The 18,813-nt window shown below is 41.5% G+C and overlaps 1 protein-coding gene across 2 annotated transcripts in view; it reads right to left on the reverse strand.

Annotated features, from left to right (window-relative positions):
* Window positions 1–18,813, reverse strand: part of PPARG (peroxisome proliferator activated receptor gamma) — a 171,704-nt gene that overhangs the window by 35,472 nt on the left and 117,419 nt on the right. For both annotated transcript variants that reach the window (XM_036737819.1, XM_036737818.1), the window contains one exon: window positions 1,937–2,136. In XM_036737819.1, the coding sequence (XP_036593714.1) occupies window positions 1,937–2,136 (200 nt within the window). The remainder of the gene's footprint in view (window positions 1–1,936; window positions 2,137–18,813) is intronic.

The following is an 18,813-nucleotide window of genomic DNA, read 5'->3' on the forward strand; positions in this document are numbered from 1 at the left end:
AGACATGGAAAGCCTTTTTCAGGGTCACATAGCACACAAGTGGTATTTAACCAGGATTCAAACCCAAGCCTTCCTTTCTCCAAGTCCGGCCCCCTCCAATCCCTTCACCTTTCCTCTACTATACCACGCTGCCCCACTGAAGTTAGAAATGCCTGGGTCTACCGGGAGCTCCTGGTTAAAAAGAAATGGCTTAAAGAGAGTCACCTTAAAATCTCAGTTTTTGGTGGGCATGTTCCATGGGATTTCCCACTTTGAGCATGCCCAGCATGTGGGCACCACTCTAAGGCTCTGACTTAGCCACTCTCTGGTTTCCAATTAGACACCAAGCTGGCTTGATTAGCTCTCTTTGAGGCCCTATGACGTTATTGAGTACAATATTGCTGGAGGAAGACAGATTGCATTTTTGCTCTGCTAGGGTGTGTTTAGCACAGTAAGCTGAATGGAATTGAGTTGAATGCTGGCTGGCTCATTGTCACTCCCAGGAAGCAGTTTTGCCTTTTGGAGAATCTTAGTTAATCACCATTTTCCTCTTGCTCATTAAAGGGATTTCATCCTGGGTTATCAAGTCAATGAGAAAGTGAATCTTTCTGGTGAGTCAAAACCTGTTGCAATGGCCCAAGGCCCAGGGGTCAAAGTCTGTGGACTGCCACAGAAGGTTAGAACAGGGAGAGATCTCAGATAGCCAATTCAAGAAGGCAAGGAGGGAAAAGCTGTTGCTTTCGAGTTGGAGGATCTGGGCTCCTTTGTCACTCTTTACCTAGGTGACCCTAACCTTGAGGGGCCTTAGTTTCCCGATTTGTAAAATGAAAGAGATATACTAGATAACCCCGTGAGGTCCCTCCCAGCTCGAAATCTATGATCTTATAGACCCAACCCCTGCATTTTACAGATGGAGAAACTGAGGCCCAGAAAGGAGATGTGATTTGTTTAAGACCATGAGCTAGTTAGTGGTAGTCCTGGGACTGGAATCTTAACTTCCTAGTCAAGCTCGCTTTTCACCCTACCGTATTTCCTACCTATTTCCATGTTTCCAGCCTCCAAAAGTTAATGCCTTTTCCTAATAGCATTCTGGCTTCAAGTCCTCCAGACATAGCTGATGAAGCACCCTAAGGAATGGATGGCAGCATAAAAGTTAGGATGCATTCTTACACTTCATTTTTACATTTTATATTGAGCCACTCCAGGAGGAATTTTCCTAAGAGGCATGAGGCATGTTGCATACCCTAAAAAAATTGTTGGCATCTTTCATTTTTACATCAACTACATTTCCCAGTATCTCTGCCTCTCAGGGAGCTATGTTTTATATTCATGCCCTTAAAATATAGCGAATCTTCTTTATATCATTGCTACTAACCAAGGATCGCTCTTTTTCTAATGAACTCTTCTGTGTAACAAGGAAGTATTAAACAAAATAGGTTGATATATTTGCCCCTTCTGACAACATATGCCTCATTCTGTACCTGTGGTCCACCACCTCTCATTCGAGAGAAGAAAAGTATGCTGGATGTCTTGCCAAGACCCTTGCTCAGGTGTTCCTACTTAAAGGGATATTTTGGCTAAGTCTTTTGTCTTTAGGAAAAGGGATGAGCATAGACCCCAACTGAAGAAGTGGGGTGACAGCATGAGGGGACTGGGATTACTTCCTTAAGGTTAAGCTGCTCTCAAGGTCTGCTCTCAAGGATTTCATTGGGTGAACTTGCATTTCCCCCTCCCCTTTTCTGTGTGTTTACTTACCCTATCTAAAAACATTTCCTGTGTTCAGACTCAGCTTGAAATATGTAACAGCCAAGAGCAGAAGGGTATTGTGTGTGTGTGTGTGTGTGTGTGTGTGTGTGTGTGTGTGTTTGTGTGTGTGTGTGAACATGGTAAATCATTTACTCAAAGGAAAGAGAAAAACCGCCCACCCCACCAATGAAGATAGCAAAAGAGAACTAACTGATTTGTCTGTCGTCTTTCCTGTCAAGATCGCCCTCGCTTTGGCTTTGGTCAGAGGGAAGGACTTTATGTATGAGTCATACAGATGTTTTGCCAGGGCCCGGAGATCAGCAGACTCTGGGTTCAGCTGGTCGATATCACTGGAGATCTCAGCCAACAGCTTCTCCTTCTCGGCCTGTGGCATCCGCCCAAACCTGATCGCTGCAGAGGAAGAAGGAATGACGGAATGAATCATTGTGTTCCTGGTGCTCATAATGTTCTCCTCTCCCAGTCCTCATAAAATGCCCCCCTCCCCAAAATCTGGGGGGCTCTGGTTTCTTTCAATGGCCTTTCCAGAACTGCTAGTTCACTGGAGTGCCACAAACAATAAATAATGATTGATTATTGGATTCATTAACTGTAAAAAAGAAATACACATACATATATCTGTAGAAACATATGTATGTGTATATAAATACGAATGGATTTTTCAGGTAATGTATCCAATAACTGTGTATATGTGTGTGTGCATATATACACACACGCTATATATATATATATATTTATATCTATATCTATCTATCTATATATATGGAGAGAGAGAGAGAGAGAGAGAGAGAGAGAGAGAATGCCAGAGCCAAAGGAGGGAAATGAGAGAAAGAGAGGGAGGAAACAAAGGGGGGGGGGAGGGAGGGAGGGAGAGAGAGAGAAAGAAGAAGAAGAAGAAGAAGAAGAAGAAGAAGAAGAAGAAGAAGAAGAAGAAGAAGAAGAAGAAGAAGAAGAAGAAGAAGAAGAAGAAGAAGAAGAATGGCAGAGAGAGGAGAGAGACAGAGACACAGACAAAGAGAGACAGAGACAGAGAGAAAGGAGGGGAGAGAGAGTACAAAATTCTTTTGTAGGATGCAGATTTATAAGGGACCTTGGAGACAGTGTAGTCTAACTCCCTGACCTTGTTGTGGAGGGGTCTGAGGTCCAGATAAGGGCACTGACATGCCCAAGGCCACAAAAGTTGGAAGCAGAAGACTAGGAGATGAATCAGGGTCTTATTCCAAACCCAATGCTCTTTCCACTGCGTGGTTTTACCTGGAAGGTCAAATACAAACTCCTCTGTTCAGTATTTAAAATCTTTCGCTCCTCAGCTCCTCTTTACCCCCCTGGCCTTCTTACCCTCTCTCCTTTCACATACACATTGTCCAGTCCAGCCAGATGGGCCTTCTCAGTGCTCCTCACACACAGCCTGTCTCCAGCCTTCACTCCTTTGCACTGACTCTCCCAGCGCCTGGAAGGGATTCCCCCCTTGCTTCCACCTCTCAGAATCCTTACTTTCCATCGGAGTTCAGGCCAATCCCTCCAGGCAATAGTGTCTCCCCACCCCAAACTACCTTGAATTTCTGTATTTATTAAATACATATTTTGGATATACACGTGTGTGTGTATATACACACATACATTCACACACACACACACACACACACACACACACACACACACGCTGTCTCCTCTTCTAAAATGTAAGCTTGAAGGCAGACACTGATTTACTTTGTACCCCCAGAGCCATTCATCATCCCTTGGAACAGTGCACACAGCAGGTTTCTTAATAATTAGTGGACTGTCTGATTGATTATGCCACGCTTCTTCTCCTGAATATGGATCGAGTACCAGCTTGGGGCAAGGCATTGTGGTAGGCACATGTCATCCTAGGTCTTGACAGAGCTTACAACCCAGGAGGGGAGAGGAGTCCACGGATCCTCACCCATCTATGTCTGTGTTTCTGGGCCTACCACTGAATTCCCTTTGCCTAAAGGATTGTTTCTCTGCACTGTAACTAGGGTTAAGTAACAGCGTATTTTTTCAGGGGTGGGAGGAAGTTTAGAAGAAAGAAAGGAAGAGCCATTTGGGAGGAAGTGGGGGCCTGGGGTAGAGGCAGAATGATCCATTTGTAACCCTTCCAACTTCTGGTACCTTCTCTTCCCATTGTAAGTTCTTCCCATGCACAGCATTTCTTAACTGCTAATTTGGGGGTGCATACTTTGGACCACAACTTATTCCTGTTACAAGAAGATTTGGATCGCTTCTTGATCCAACATACTATTAAGCCAGAAATAGCATTTCCATCAAGAATGCCAACAATCTGAGGCATGTGATGACTGGATAGAGCAGAGGGCTCCAGGGGTCAAGGAGTCTGTGTACTTGTCCCTGGCTCTATTACTGAGGAGCTCTGGGATTTTGGTCATGCTAGGCCTTGGTTTCCTCATATAAGTTGGGGGAAGAAGGGCTAGATTGCTATGGTTCCCTGCAAAACCATTGCCCAGTGGTTTTTACTACAGCGTTCTCCTAAAGAAATAGCCCCTTTGCCTCTTGGAGATGTCAAACCACGATTTTACCTCAAATGCTCAGCACCAACCCAGCTTGGGCAGATGTCCATCTTAGCTTCCCCATCAAAAAAATGAAAGAGTTGGGACTAGATAGAAGGTCCGTAAAACTTCTTCCAGTTCTAAATCCTACTCATCTCAAGATATAAGCTCTGTTTATTTTGGAAAACTCCTTTGCATCCAATCAACTCACAAAAAGAGAAGAGTCAGGAGGAAGGAGAAATTCATCCCATAGTTGAGATCACTTCTTGTTGTTCGGTTATTTCAGTTGTGTGCAAGTCTTCATGACCCTGTTTGGAGTTTTCTTGGCAGATACTGGAGTGGTTTGCCATTTCCTTCTCCAGTCCATTTTACAGATGAGGAAACTGAGGCAAACAGGATTAAGTGACTTGCCCAGGATCACACAGCTAGTAAGTATCTGAGGTTACATTTGAACTCAGGTCCTTCTGACTTCAGACCTGGAGCCCTATCCACTGCACCACATAGTGTCCCTTGAGATCCCTTAAATAAGCCTGTATTCAGACATTTCCCAACATGGCCCCTGCTCTTGACTACCTTAAGTATAAATTTATGAACTGATATTGATGGATATGTATGAATCAACTATTTATTCTCTTTTACTCCATTTCTGTTTGATTCCATAGGGACAGTAGAGAAGGGAAATACCCAATGGGCTGGTACAGCCCCAATCCTGATTGTTAGGTCCTACCAAAGTGCAAGTTTCACAAGAGTGAAAGGAAACACGAAGATCACAGGGGAAGGTCATGGGGGGTAGGGCTGGAGGTGACCTCAGAGACTATCAAATCTAATTTTCTAATTTTACAGAGGAGACCCAGGGAAGGAAGGTGATGTACCCAATGTCATAGAAGTAGTAATAGAAGGACTGGGATTTGAAATGAGATCCTCTGACTCTCTATCCTGCTCTTTTTCTTCCTCCTTAGTACACCCTCCTACATCTCTGTTGTGGGCAAGATGGCGAGGGAAAGCAGTGGAGTGTGTTGGGGAAAGGATTTTTCATATCAGGGGAAGAAAAAAAAAGAAGTCTTACAATTGACTTCCAGCCAGGACTGTGATACGGCAAGTAAATGGTGGTCAGGATGACCCACTGTTGGTTATTTCTAGGCTCATGTTGTGCAACAGAAAGAAATCTCAGTCCTATTACGTTTCCTAATGCTTTGGGTCTGATAGTAGACCGTGGGATGGCTTGTTTAAGAGTAAGAGAGAGTGGAAAAGGAAAGAGTGTTACAAAAAAATGCCACTAAAGAGGAAATAAATCTGACATGGACTTCTTGAATTTCAGGCCTCGGAGGAACTCCGAGAAATCATCTTGACTAATCCCTTTGTTTTCTAGAAGATGGAGCTAAAACCCAGAGAGGTTAATCGAGTTACCCAAGGCTACACAGCTCATTGTGGACATCTTGGACTAAAGCCCAGGTCTCCTGACTCCCGAGGTGCTTTCTATTAATCATTATTAGCATCAGCCAAAAACTATAGGTGTTTTACATTTTCTGAAGTGTTTTCATGCTGCTTTCCCAAAACTGATCATCACAGAAAAGTGATGCTTTATTACTTTTTAATTACTGGAATATGAAAGAGCTTCTGGTTAATGACTATAATTCAACTATGAACGTGAAATTTCTGTATGTTGATCTCTCTGAAAAAGACTAAATCTTAGGAAGCCAATTTTCTGACCCATCAGCTTTGGTATCTATCAATGATAGAGTAGGTTATTTGAAAAAGATCTGAAGAGTTTTGCTACCCTGAAAACTCCATATTAGTCAAGCACAGAGAACCTGTGGCCTTGAGGCCACAAGTGGCCCTCTAAGTCCTCAAGCGCAGACCTTTGACTGAATCCAAACTTCACAGGATAAATTACTCTAATAAAAGGATTTGTTCTATAAAACTTGGACTCAGTCAAAAGACTGCACCCAAGGACCTAGAAGGCCACATGTGTCCCTGAGGCCGCCGGTTCCCCACCACATGCTCAAGCATGTGATTTTTCACTAAAAAAGCAAATTCAATCTTACGTTGAATGAAGAAGCAGTTCCTCTACTGTCCCCCGCCCTGGTCGGACCACATCTGCAATCCTTGTTCAAGTCTAAACACCACATTGTAGGAAGGACATGGACATACTTGATGGGTGACCAAGCGGGTGAAAAGCCTGAAGATGATTCCATATGAGGACCTTGCGATGTTACGATAGGAGTAGAGAAGATGCAGGGTGGAAGTGATAGTCACCTTTAAATATCTGATGGTCTGTCCTCTGGAGAGGGATTTGATGTGTCCTGCTGTCCCCAGAAAGAATGACTTGAAGCAATAGGTTGAACGTGCAAAGAGACAGATTTTACCTTGATGCAAAGAAAAACGTTCTCATGATGAAGGCTTTTCCAAAGTAGAATGGGCTGCTTCAGAGTCAGTGGTTTTTCCCTCTACTGGAGGTCTTTAAGCAGGGGCTGGAGGACCCCAACTTGGGGAAAGGGCAGAGAGGATTCTTGTCTGGGTGGGTAAGGATTGTGTGAGATGGTCTGAGGGCCTTTCCAGCACTGAGAGCCTTCCAAATGCTTATGCAACAAATTAAGTTCAATTAACTTAATCTTGATCCTACCACTAACTCCTCTATAACCCTGGGCAAGTGCCTTAACCTCTTTGGGCTTCAGTTTTCTTGTCTGTTACGTGATGGGGCTGGGTTAGATAATCCCAAGCATCCCTTATTATTCTAACATTCTATGATCTGTGAACCATCTGTAGATACAATGAATTAAAGGTGTAATTTTTAAGTGCTGCAAGTCCAAAGCCTACTATGGAACAGCGTTATGCATCTTCCCAGAAGCGCTGAATTTGCATCTCATGTGGAGAGAATTCTGAAATTGCAGGGGAAATGAAAGATTTTTTTTAAACCTATGCATTTAAAACAAATGGACAAAAGTATTATTATTTTATCTTGCTTTCCTTGAAGATTTGTTATCACTCCTTTCAAAGAAGGATTTCCAGAGGCAAAAAGGCACAAAAGGGGGCACCTAATGCAAAATCTTCATGGATTTTTGGAAGAAGTGAGGTGATGAATGCCTTTCTTCCTCTGTCCCCTCTCCCCTGCCTCCAAACTATCTCCCCTCTTTCGTTTGCAAGGTTCTGGTGCAACTGCCTTAGTTTTAGGGCATCTCCAGGGTAAAAAGGGCAGGAAACTACAGTGCACCCCACCCTCCTGAGTATTTCCTCAGAGGTACAAATGCAGTTTCTGCACACCTGACAGAAAACTTCTCAAATGTTCCCCGAAGCTACTTGTGAAACTGACTTTTTCACTTAAGCAATTCTGTATTGGATCTGACCTTATACCCACTTCGACCCACTGGGGCAGAGGGTAGAATCTTCTCTGGGCTTCTTTATAGTAGGTTTTTGTGCCCTGCCTGCACAAATGGAAGTCATGACTCTGATAGAAAAGACTGGTCAATTCCTAGAGGTCAGGAATGAGAGCGATGTCATTTTCTATGCGTATCAACTGGCAAAGTACCAAGAGGTACATGGTACAGTGGAACCACCCCTGGCTTTGGGATTGGTGGATCTGGGTTCAAATCTTGTCTCTGTTACTACCTGTATGACCTTGACTAAGTCACTGAATCTCTTTGGCCCTTAGTTTCTTTATCTGTAAAACAAGGACTAGATAACCTTTGAGCTCTAGCTTTATGATTCTAAGAATCCAACAAAACACTCCTAACCCTTACTTGGATCAATTAAACACTTCAGCAGATAGCTTTGATTTCTTTGTTTGAAAACTGCCTGTTCATTTCCTTTGGCTATTTATCAATTGGAGAATGAAATGCATTTTTATAAATTTGACTCAGTTCTCTATATATTTGAGAAATGAGGCCTTTATCAGAGATACTTGCTGCAAAAAATTTTCCCACTTTTCTGCTTTCCTTACAATTTTGGTTGCATTGGTTTTGTTAGTGTAAAAACTTTTTAATTTCATATAATCAAAATGTTCTATTTTACATTTTTTAATGTTCTGTATATCTTCTTGGGTCCTAAATTCTTCCCTTATGCATAAAACTACTCCATGCTGTCTTAATTTGCTTATGGTATCACCCTTTACATGTGTAAATCATGTATCCATTTTGATTTTTTTTGAGGGGGGAGGGCAGGGCAATTGGGGTTAAGTGACTTGTCCCAAGGTCATATAGCTAGTAAACATGTCAAATATCTGAGGGCAGATTTGAACTCAGGTCCTCCTGACTCGAGGGCCAGTGCTCTACTCACAGCACCACCTAGCTGCCCCTATTCATTTTGACCTTATCTTGACATATGGTATGAAATCTTGGTCTATACCTAGTTTCTGCCATACTGTTTTCTGGTTTTCCTAGTAGTTTTTGTCAAATAATGAGCTCCAAAAGCTTGAATCTTTGGGTTTATCATATACTAGATTACTATGGTCATTTACTATAATGTAATCTGTACCTAATCTATTCCATTGATCCACCACTCTGTTTCTTAGCCAGTACCAATTTGTTTGATAATTATTGCTTTATAATACAGTTTGAGATCTGATATGGCTAGAATACCTTCTTTCATATTTTTTCATTTATTTCTTGATATCTTCAAGCTTTAGTTTTTCCAGATAAATTTTGTTATTATTTTTTCTAGCTCTATAAAATAATTTTTGATAGTTTGATTCATATGGTATTGAAGAAACAGATTTAGGTAGAATTGTCATTTTTATTATATTGGCTTGGCCTACCCATGAGCAATTAATTTTTCCAGTTGTTTAGATCTAACTTTATTTGTGTGAAAAGTGTTTTATAGTTGTGTTCATATAGTTCCTGGGTTTATCCTGGCAGGTAGACGCCCAAGTATTTTATATTGTCTACGGTTATTTTAAGTGGAATTGCTGCTGCACTTTGTTGGTAACATATAGAAATGCCGATGATATTTATGTGAGTTTATTTTGTATCCTGCAACTTTGCTGAAGTTGTTAATAATTTCAAGTAGTCTAGGATTTTAAGGATAACATTTTATCATCTGCAAAGAGTGATAGTTTTGTTTCCTCACTGCCTATTCTAATTCCTTTCTTTTTCTTCTCTTATTGCTATAGCTAACATTTCTAGTACAATATTAAATAATAGAGGAGAAAAATGGGCATCCTTGTTTCACCCCTGATTGTACTGGGAAGGCTTCTAGCTTATCCCCATTACAGATGATGGCTTTAGATAAATGATTATTCCCAAATGTTTTCCCAGTGTTAAAATTTTGATACATATTGCTCCTGAGAACTACCTTTTTTTCTCCTAAGAGACATAAGGTATGGGGGAGGAGAAATGAAAACTAAGGCACATTTTCTTTGCTCTTGAGGTCCTCTCCTTGTCACCAAAGAGCAGCTGATAAGCAGGTTCAAAATCCAGGTTTAAGGTTCCAGGAGTTTCATATTTGTGATTATTAATTACCTAGGCATATTTTACTTACTCTGGTTCAAAAAGTCAATAGTGGTGCACTCAACGAGCTGAGAATAGGTTTGATAAATGTCATTAATTTCTTGAAAGTATGTATGTATATCACACATACACACACACCTTTATATAGCACACATTTAACAAAATTCATCCAGCTCACAATTGGCCAGGGACAGATTTCAGCATCATATATTTAATGCAATACACAAACTCCAAGCATAAAGTGTAGTTAGGTTCTATGCTTTTGGGGTCTGTGTATCGTACTAAGGAAAAAACTGGTCCAATGTTCAAACTTCTGCCTAGATGTGAGGGGAGCCAGGAAGACATATACTAATAAACTAAAATGGATTCTTAATAGAATAAGAACAACAGGGGACACAGACTAATGCTAACTATCTTATTAAAGCATAGCAGTCCAAATGGTGGGCTTCAAATGGTGTCAGATGCTTGACGATGAATAGGGATGTGTCGCAAGATTAATTTGTCCCCTTTTTGCATATTTGCTTGTTTTACAATAGTCTCATCGTGCAGACACAGGGCTGGCGCAAAACTCTGGTGCGATTCATAGAGTTGCTGCCAATAATCTATGTTTTTCCACCTCTCTCTCTTGAGAAAGAAACTTGGGAGTTGATGGTACAGTGTAAATGAAGCCTGGCATGATTTGGCAATCACCAGGGTCTCATTTCTCAGCTCCTCCAAAATAATTTGAGAAGCAACTTCAGCTCTAGCACTATTATTCTTATGTAGGGGTGGGGAAGGAGGACACAACATTTTTTCTTAAAGGGAAGGTAACAGACAACTATAGGGTTAAGGGCAAAGTCACAATCTCCTGGAAGGCATTCACATGTCTGGCAGCCGATTCTGGAAAGGGTGAAGCAGGTGCTTGCAGTACTGCCTTGCCTTGTAACTCATCGCTATTAGCCCTATGTGGTAACGTAGGCATTGGTCTAGGCTGCCACAAAAGAGCACAAGTAACCTGATGTTTAAATCTCTTACCTAACAGTGGGCAGAGAGGAAGACAAATGCTAATTAACCAGAGGATTTAATTTTTTATTTCAATTAAGCAATTATTGTCTCTCCCCCTAGGCAATTTAAGAATAAAGTAGATTTTTAATAGAGTAAAAGCAATAGGAAATATGAGGGGGAGGCATTTGGGGGAATGAAATTTCAAAGCCTAAATTTCTGAGTATAAGTTCCATTATCTTCAGTTCTTAGTTAATCTACCCCACTCCCCCCGCCCCGAACTCCAGTAGTTATCCATGGAAAACCAGCATGACACAGCAGATAGAAAGTTGGCCTGGCATTCAAGTACTCTTTATGACATACCCTAGCTTTGGGTAAGTCACATAAACTCTCCAAGATGATAAATGGAAGATGAGTTGCTATCTTCATTGGTGGAAGGCATTTCCACATTGGGAGTTCTCTATACCAATAAATCAAGGATCTGGATCTCCCCCCACCCCGAAGTTCATGAGTTCTCAGAATTATAAAAGGAGTCTAACAAGATTCAGTCTTCATTAAGAAACCAGTCACTTGCTGGTTTCTGATTTGACTAGACGGGATTAACACTGATACCCTAAATGACCCTTTGAGGATGACTTTGGCAGCTGCTCGTGACCAACCATGCCATTTAGAGTTAAGGGAGAGGTAGGAACAAGGAAAACAATTTACAAAGAAGGACTGGGGATGTGGTTTAATTATCAGAAGTTACAGGCACTCAGACTTTCTAAGAAGGATGTAATTTGAGAGGTAGGAAATCACAGGTGTTGGGAATTATTCATTATTGGGTAGAAGGTTGACCTTGGAACCCAGAGGTCCCACCTCTGATATATACTGGCTTCATGACTCTGCCAAGGCAACTAACTTCTGAGTGCTCTAGGCAACTCTAAGACTGTCACTGCCAAATAGGTGACTTAGAGGGAGTTTTCTCATCTGGGAATCCCCTCTGCCAAGGAAAGTCAGAGATCCAGTGCCTATACCCTATCCCTTGAAAAGAGAATAGCAACAGCTAATGTGTATAATATGGCATATTCTTGTTTTAATAAAAATAAATCATAATGAGATTGAGCTCTCTGGTTGTTGGCTGTCCCTGAGAGTCACAAATGTGGTCGATGTTCCCCTCTGTGTCCATCGGTTTGAGAAATGAAGGTTTCCTAAGTGATTTCATGACAAGTCCAATAGGACGAGGTCAGAGTGAAGACTCCCATCTCTGTCCCCTTTGAAACCTTCTAGCCTGAGAACCACTGCCTGGTGTTTACTCTTACCTGAACTGGAAGAGGGATGGGGCGGGCACAAATCAGTGTGATACTAGAAATGGCCATTGCTCATTGGATCATAGGAATGTCAGGGCAGGAAAAAGACCTTCTAGAAGCCTCAAGCCTTGTTCAGATGAACACCCACCTCCACCACCGCTAACACATATAGTACTCCAAGGCTTTGCAAGGTGCTTGACATACATCATCTCATTTCATCCTCACAATAATCTTGTGAAATTCAGTAGATGTGGTCATTTATCATTGCTGTTTTACAAATGGGGAAACTGAGGCTTAGTGACTTGGTCAGGGATGCATAGCTAGTAACTGTTTGAGACAGGACTTCAGCTTGAGTCTTCCTAACTTCAAGGTCAATGTTCTACCTACAAGGGGCATCTGGGTGGTGCAGTGGATAGAGCACAGGCCCTGGAGTCAGTTGGACCTTAGTTCAAATCCAGCCTTGGACATTGACGAGCTGTGTGACCTTGGGCAAGTCACTTCACTCCAATTGCCTCAAAAAATATATCTTCTACACCAAACTGAATCTTTGATGAAGGGACAGAGAGGATTCAAGTGATTTGCTTAGGGTGATGCCATAAGTTAGTGGGAGAGACGGGATGAGAAACTGGTTTTCCTACAAGTTCATGAACACATCTGTGCTGACTATTCATGGAAACCTTATTTCATATCTTATGAGATTTTCTTTGTAGGTTTAGTGGGTCAAGACCCTCCAGGAAGATCCCAGAAAAGCGCTGAGGAGGCACAGAGATGGGCTCTCCAGATAGCCAAATAACAGCTTGGGAATGGCAATAGGAGTAAGTCTTTTGCCTTCACTTCCAGTTTTTCCTCCATATTCCTTTGTTCGCCGGCCTTTAAGACTGCTAGGGACCCTGAGGTCTGGAGCTTTGGAGGTACAAGACTTGTAGAGTCATTAACCACAAGATAAACGGCTAGCTTGCTTCTTTTCTTTTCTTTTTTGGTAAGGAGGTATACTACAGGGGTTGGAGGTTCACATGGACCCTAGTAGATGACCATGAGATTTTTTAAAAGGGGGTCAAAAACACTTCTGAAGAATGTGGAGTGAGTTTCTTGCTGGGAAACTATTTCTTGTTTTTTAGTGGTAAGTGAAATCACGTGAATATGTTTAAAATGAACATTTTGGTCACGTTTCCTGCTAAGTAACTGCTTGAGGAAATGCTGCTGATCCCTAGATGAAAATTGAAAATAATTGTCATCTTCAGCCCTCTTCTCTGGTGAGGTCACTGGAAGTTTTTTTTTTCATAGCTGCCTTTCCCAAGGGGCAAAAAGGGCAAACCTGGGCTCCTGTGTGGCCTGAGTCATAGTAAGTAAAACTTTTGAAGGATTAAAACCAAATCACTCACCCAAGTTTTCAAAGGATGGGTGACAGATTTTGAGTAAATGGGCATTAGTTTGCCTCTGGGACATAAAGCTCTACTGAAAATCTTCTTAAGCAAAAAGTCTAAAATTAAATTACCTAGTTACATGATTCAGGGGTGGGGGTGGGGTATAAATGCAAACAACTTTGACTTCTAATCTCTTTTTAAAATGTGTTTATTTTTGTTCGTTTTATTTTGTGCCACAGAAAGTCACTTTTTAAAATGCTAAGCTTTTTTCTCCACTTATCAATTCACTGTATTTTTCCTCCCTACCCCCTGTTCTCCAACAAATATACACTAAAACTGGGGCTCAGGAAAGGAGATGGCAGGGGAAGGGAAGAGGGGAGAAGAAATAGTGAAGGCAGTATGTTAGTCAGACAAAATGACAATACAACAAAATAAGGGACAATTTTTTACTAGGAAACCTTTGATTTTTTTCCCCTCTCTCCCCTCACAGTTTTTTAAAAGTTCCAGGAAAAGTATTAGACACCTCATTGGGCCCCCTACACAGGAAAGCTGATTTTTTTTTTCTTTTTTCTTTTTGTTTAAGCATTTACGAATAATCTAATTTTGACTCAATTCCCAGGGGCACTGGGGTGAAACCTATCTGACTGACATATGAGTAACATGCCTATAAATTACTTCTTTTAAAAGTATATTTTGGATTAGCAGAAGGTCCTAGTCCACGGCACTAGTATGATGTAAAGATTAAGTACACAGGCTTAAGTTTATTTTTCAAAATGCAATTATAACTTAAGCTTTCCCCCCCAATTCACAAATGAAAAACAGCTATGAATATTCGACACAGTGACATTAATCATACAAGCCTCCTGAAGATAAGGTCTCATATTTAAAAAACCATTAAGAATACGTATTTCACAAATCTGATCAGCATTCAGGCACAGGGGGATGGCTCCAATAATTCACACTATATAATAGAAGCCACATTGATGTTTTGCAGAGGGCCTTACGAATATTATCTCATTTTATTCTCACAAGAACGCTGCGAGGGAGGTGTTCTTATGAGCCCCATTTTACGGATGAGGAAACTGAGCCTGAGAAAAGTTAAGTGACTTGCCCAGGGTCACACAGCTAGTAAACATCTGAGCCTGGATTTGAACTCAGGTCTTTCTGACTCCAGGTCTAGGGCTCTATCTACCATGACACCAAGCTACCTCATCATGGGACCACTGCTTTAGTCCTAGAATGGACTTTAGAGTCTTCTCATGCAACTTTCTTCTTTAAAAGATAAGGAAAGAGGGCCAAAGAAGTAGAGAGACTTGGTAAATGTTACCCTAGGGAGTGAGTGCCAGAGCCAGGATTCAAACCCGGGACCTTTAACTTTCCAATCCAGATCTCCTTCCACTACGCCACAAAAAAAATTGTGATTAAAAAGTATACATTGGATTTAAGAAATAACCATGAATGATGTATCAAGTTTATGTTCCAGGGTCTACCAAAATGCCTCGCAAACCACTTAGCTTTTCTATCTGGCCCAATAATTCAACTCCACTTTTTACTGTGCCTTTTTCTTTAAGACTATGTCTATCACAGAGAGATACTAAATGTACTACTGTGTTTGGGTTGATTTAGGGAGATTGCTGAGTTGCTATCTCATGAGCTGTTTGACTGGCCACCAAGTGACCTAAATAATCAGGAAAGATGTGGCTATCTTGGTCACCTTAGGATGCATCTCTACCCACACACCTCTTTTGAAAGCAGAACAGCACAGCAACTGATTTCACAACGCTTTCCTCCCTGCCCTTCCTGGTGAAATTCTGCCTGTCCTTTATAATCCTACTCAAAGGAAACTGCATTCCACAAAGCTTTCCCACTTGGAAAAGATCATTTACTCAGGACTCAAAAGCACAGAATTGGGAGGGACCCCAAAAGCCATCAAGTCCCACTTATACTGAACCAGAATCCCTCCTTCAGCATACCTGGCAAGCTTTATCTACTAAGTCCACTAAGTGGCCTATTTAGTGGGAACTCCCTCCAAACAGTTCTACTATTTGATAGAATGAACCGTAAGCAAGTTTTTCCTCTTACTGGGTCCAAATATGTATCTCTGTAACTTCTACATACTCCTCCCTGATCATCAATTCCCTATATGCATAATCTTCCTTGATTAGAATGTGTCTTAAAGGCAGGGGATGTATTCCTTTTTTTCTTGGTACTTATCCCTAGTGCTTAGCACCAGGTCTGGCACATCAACAACACTTAATAAATGCTCATTCATTCATTCATCCATTTCATTCATTCATCTAGGTTTGAACAGAATAGGTCAACTTTTTCTTTCACATAGAAACCTTTAAAACACTTGATGAAAAATAGTCACCATGTTCCCACTAAGTGTTCCCTTCTCCAAGGGAAGCATGCAGTTCTTTCGACCACTCTTCATTTGGCATGATGGCTCTTTACTATCCTCATTGTCCTCCCCTGGGCACCCTCTAAGTTAATGTCTTTCCTAAAATGTGACATTAAAAACTGAATGCAACACTTCATATATATTCTGACCAGGGTGGCATATGAAGAGATTACCACCTCCCTTTTCCTACACCTTATGCCTCTTAACATAGCCCAAAATCATGGCTTTTACCAAAGCTTGTTAGCATCTTCTTTACACAATTACTTTCTACTTGTTTCACAATTACTTATGTACATGTATTAACTGCCCAACTAGATTATAGGATCCCTAAAAGGCAGGCATTATATGTTGTTTGCCTTTGGTTTCCCTCTATACCTCACCACTGGATCCAGATGGCTCCACAGGAAAATGTGAGGCTGCTGACTTTGCACAGCCCTCCCTCATTTAAATCCAATTCACTTGCATGTCACGACATCACGTCCCTGATGTCATGGACAAGGACAAACAAGGACAACAACATACCTAGCAAAGTTCTTTGTACACAGTGGGCATTGAATAATTGATCCCTCAATGGTGAATGAATAGAGGTTTTTCTCTAATGCCAAACAATCTGACACTTAGGAACCCTATGTTGTGGTATTGTTGCAAGTATCACCCAAGATAGTGGGGAGATGGTGTAAGATGTGAGAAAGGACTTTAGAGAGCATTTAGTTTATCCTTCTTGTTTTATTGATGAGGGAACTAAGGGCCACTGAGACAGTGACTTGTCTAAAGTCTCAGAGATAGTAACTGGTAGAATCTAGGATTTGAACTTAAGTCTTTTGACTACAGATCCAAAGTTCTTCTTACACTACACCCAACTGTTTCCCCAAAGAGCCATAAGTAAGGCAAATGAAGAACGTCAGGCACTGAAGAGAAGCTTTGGGGTAGATTTCTAGTGAGAAAATTCTTGAGTTCTTTCATCTGGATTTGGGATTGTAACAAGAAACTATTCATTAAATCAAATTAATCATGTTTTCCTATGATTGAATTAAATTGAAGGCCACAGTCAAAACATGAGTCCCATTGGAAGGGCTTTCCCATCAACAGTCAGACTCCAACGGAATTTCAATCTCCTTGAACCAATCTGTATTTTGTTTGGCTGCCGAAGCCAGGGTTCTACACGACCACCAAATTGACAGGTCTTAAGTTGCACATTAGTTTGAGGGTTGCCAATCTGATTCAATCACAGAAATTGCAACTATCTGGCTCAGAAATTCCAAAATTGAGCCAGCAAGTCAGTCAGATGCTTTAGCATCTTCTTGCCCAATAGCTGCCCAATTGAACCTTCTGCCTCTAGTCTCTACCCTCCCTGAACCATTCTTCACAAAGCTCCCTGAGTAATCTTTTTGGCTCATACCGCTTCTCTACTCAAAAACCTTGAGTGGTACCCCACTGTCTACAAAAGAAAGTATAAATTTCTGATTCTGGCATTCAAGGCTCTCCACAATTTGATCCCAGCCTGCCTCTGTAGCCTTAATTGTGCAAATTTATGCCTCTACATCCCAGCCAAAATGAGATCCTTTCTATTTCCTAATCCCATCCTTAACTCTCCTTCCTTTGCTTATTCTGTCTTCTTAAATCTGTTGTGGATTTCTAGCCAATAGGTTTTGGAAACTTCTCCCTTCAAGGCTCAACTCAGGTTCTATTTCCTTCATAAAACCCTCCCCGATCACCACTCTATCCCTTATATTGTCTCTCTTTCTTTAGAATACTTAAGTGTTCTGACACTTGGGCAATATGTCACCCACCCCAGGCAAGATATTGAACCTCTCTAGTCAAATTTTTGTTGTTTGAAGATATGTGAGCAACGGCGATCCGTTGAGCACTGGGAAGGAGTCTAGATTTGGAGTCAGAAAACCAAGGGTCAGATCTCAGCTCTGCCGCATGCTACCAGTGTGAACTTAGACAGGTCTCTTAACTGGGGCCTCAGTTTCTGCAGCTATAAAGTGAGGAGGTTGGATTCAATGGCCTCTGGGATCCCTTCCAGCTTTGGTCCTGAGGATCCTTAAGTGTTTTCTGAATGTTTTCTCTTTTTCAGGGCAGGGAGGGTCCCCCCACTCTATATAATTTTTTACTTGGAGCCAACTAGGTCCAAAGAACTCGATTTGACCTTTTTTTGGGGAGGGGAAGAGGGAGGTGATTCTGAGAACAAGGTAGTACCTGCTGATCTCTAAGATACATTCAGGTGGCATAAAATGAGGCAGTCTGGATCTTAATGTAAATAAAAGTGCTAGAATTCAAGGGACTTTGAAGCCACCAGGGTAATTCAATAAAAGACCTATAGCTCCCAAAGTCATTCCTTCATATACCTGTAAAATCTCCTTGATAAACTAAACAACTATTGCAAAAATAAAATTGGAAATAAAAGCAGTCTGCCTCATCTTCCTCTGTATCCCCCACCTCAACCCCCCATCCTTCCACCTCCTCAGTGGGGAATGACTATTCTGAGTTATTGGAGAGATCATCAGTTCTTAAGTAATCGATTATAATTTATTCTACTATCCACTGCCCAAGTGAACATCAGGGTATAATCAAACCAGGTCCCTCCTGGATTTCTCTAGGAAGACCTGGTGGCATAGTGCATAGAGTGCTGGGTCTGGAATTAGGAAGACCTGAATGTGACTTCAGACACTTAACCAGCTGAGTGATCTTGGGCAAGCCACAGACCCTCTATTTGCCTCAGTTTCCTCAACTGTAAAATAGAGCTAATAAAAGCACCTTCCTTGCAAGGTTATTGTGAGGATCAAACAAGATCATATTTACAAAAACATTTAGTACAGTGCCTGGCATACAGTAGGTGCTATATAAATGCTCATTCCCTCTCCTCCCCTTGAAATAACATCCTCAGAGACTAATGACACTTCCACTGTTTCCTTCTCCCCCGTCTATCTTTTCTGTTCACCCCCATATTACTGTCTTCCCCCCCACTCTTCTACCTTACCTTCCTAACCTACTGTATCCCAGCACAAACAGCCATGAATCCCCAATCTTTCTTATTTGACTGTTTGGGGAGTGAGATTCATGTGT

Source organism: Trichosurus vulpecula, chromosome 9 (genome assembly GCF_011100635.1).
Source record: "Trichosurus vulpecula isolate mTriVul1 chromosome 9, mTriVul1.pri, whole genome shotgun sequence".
Classification (NCBI taxonomy): domain Eukaryota; kingdom Metazoa; phylum Chordata; class Mammalia; order Diprotodontia; family Phalangeridae; genus Trichosurus; species Trichosurus vulpecula.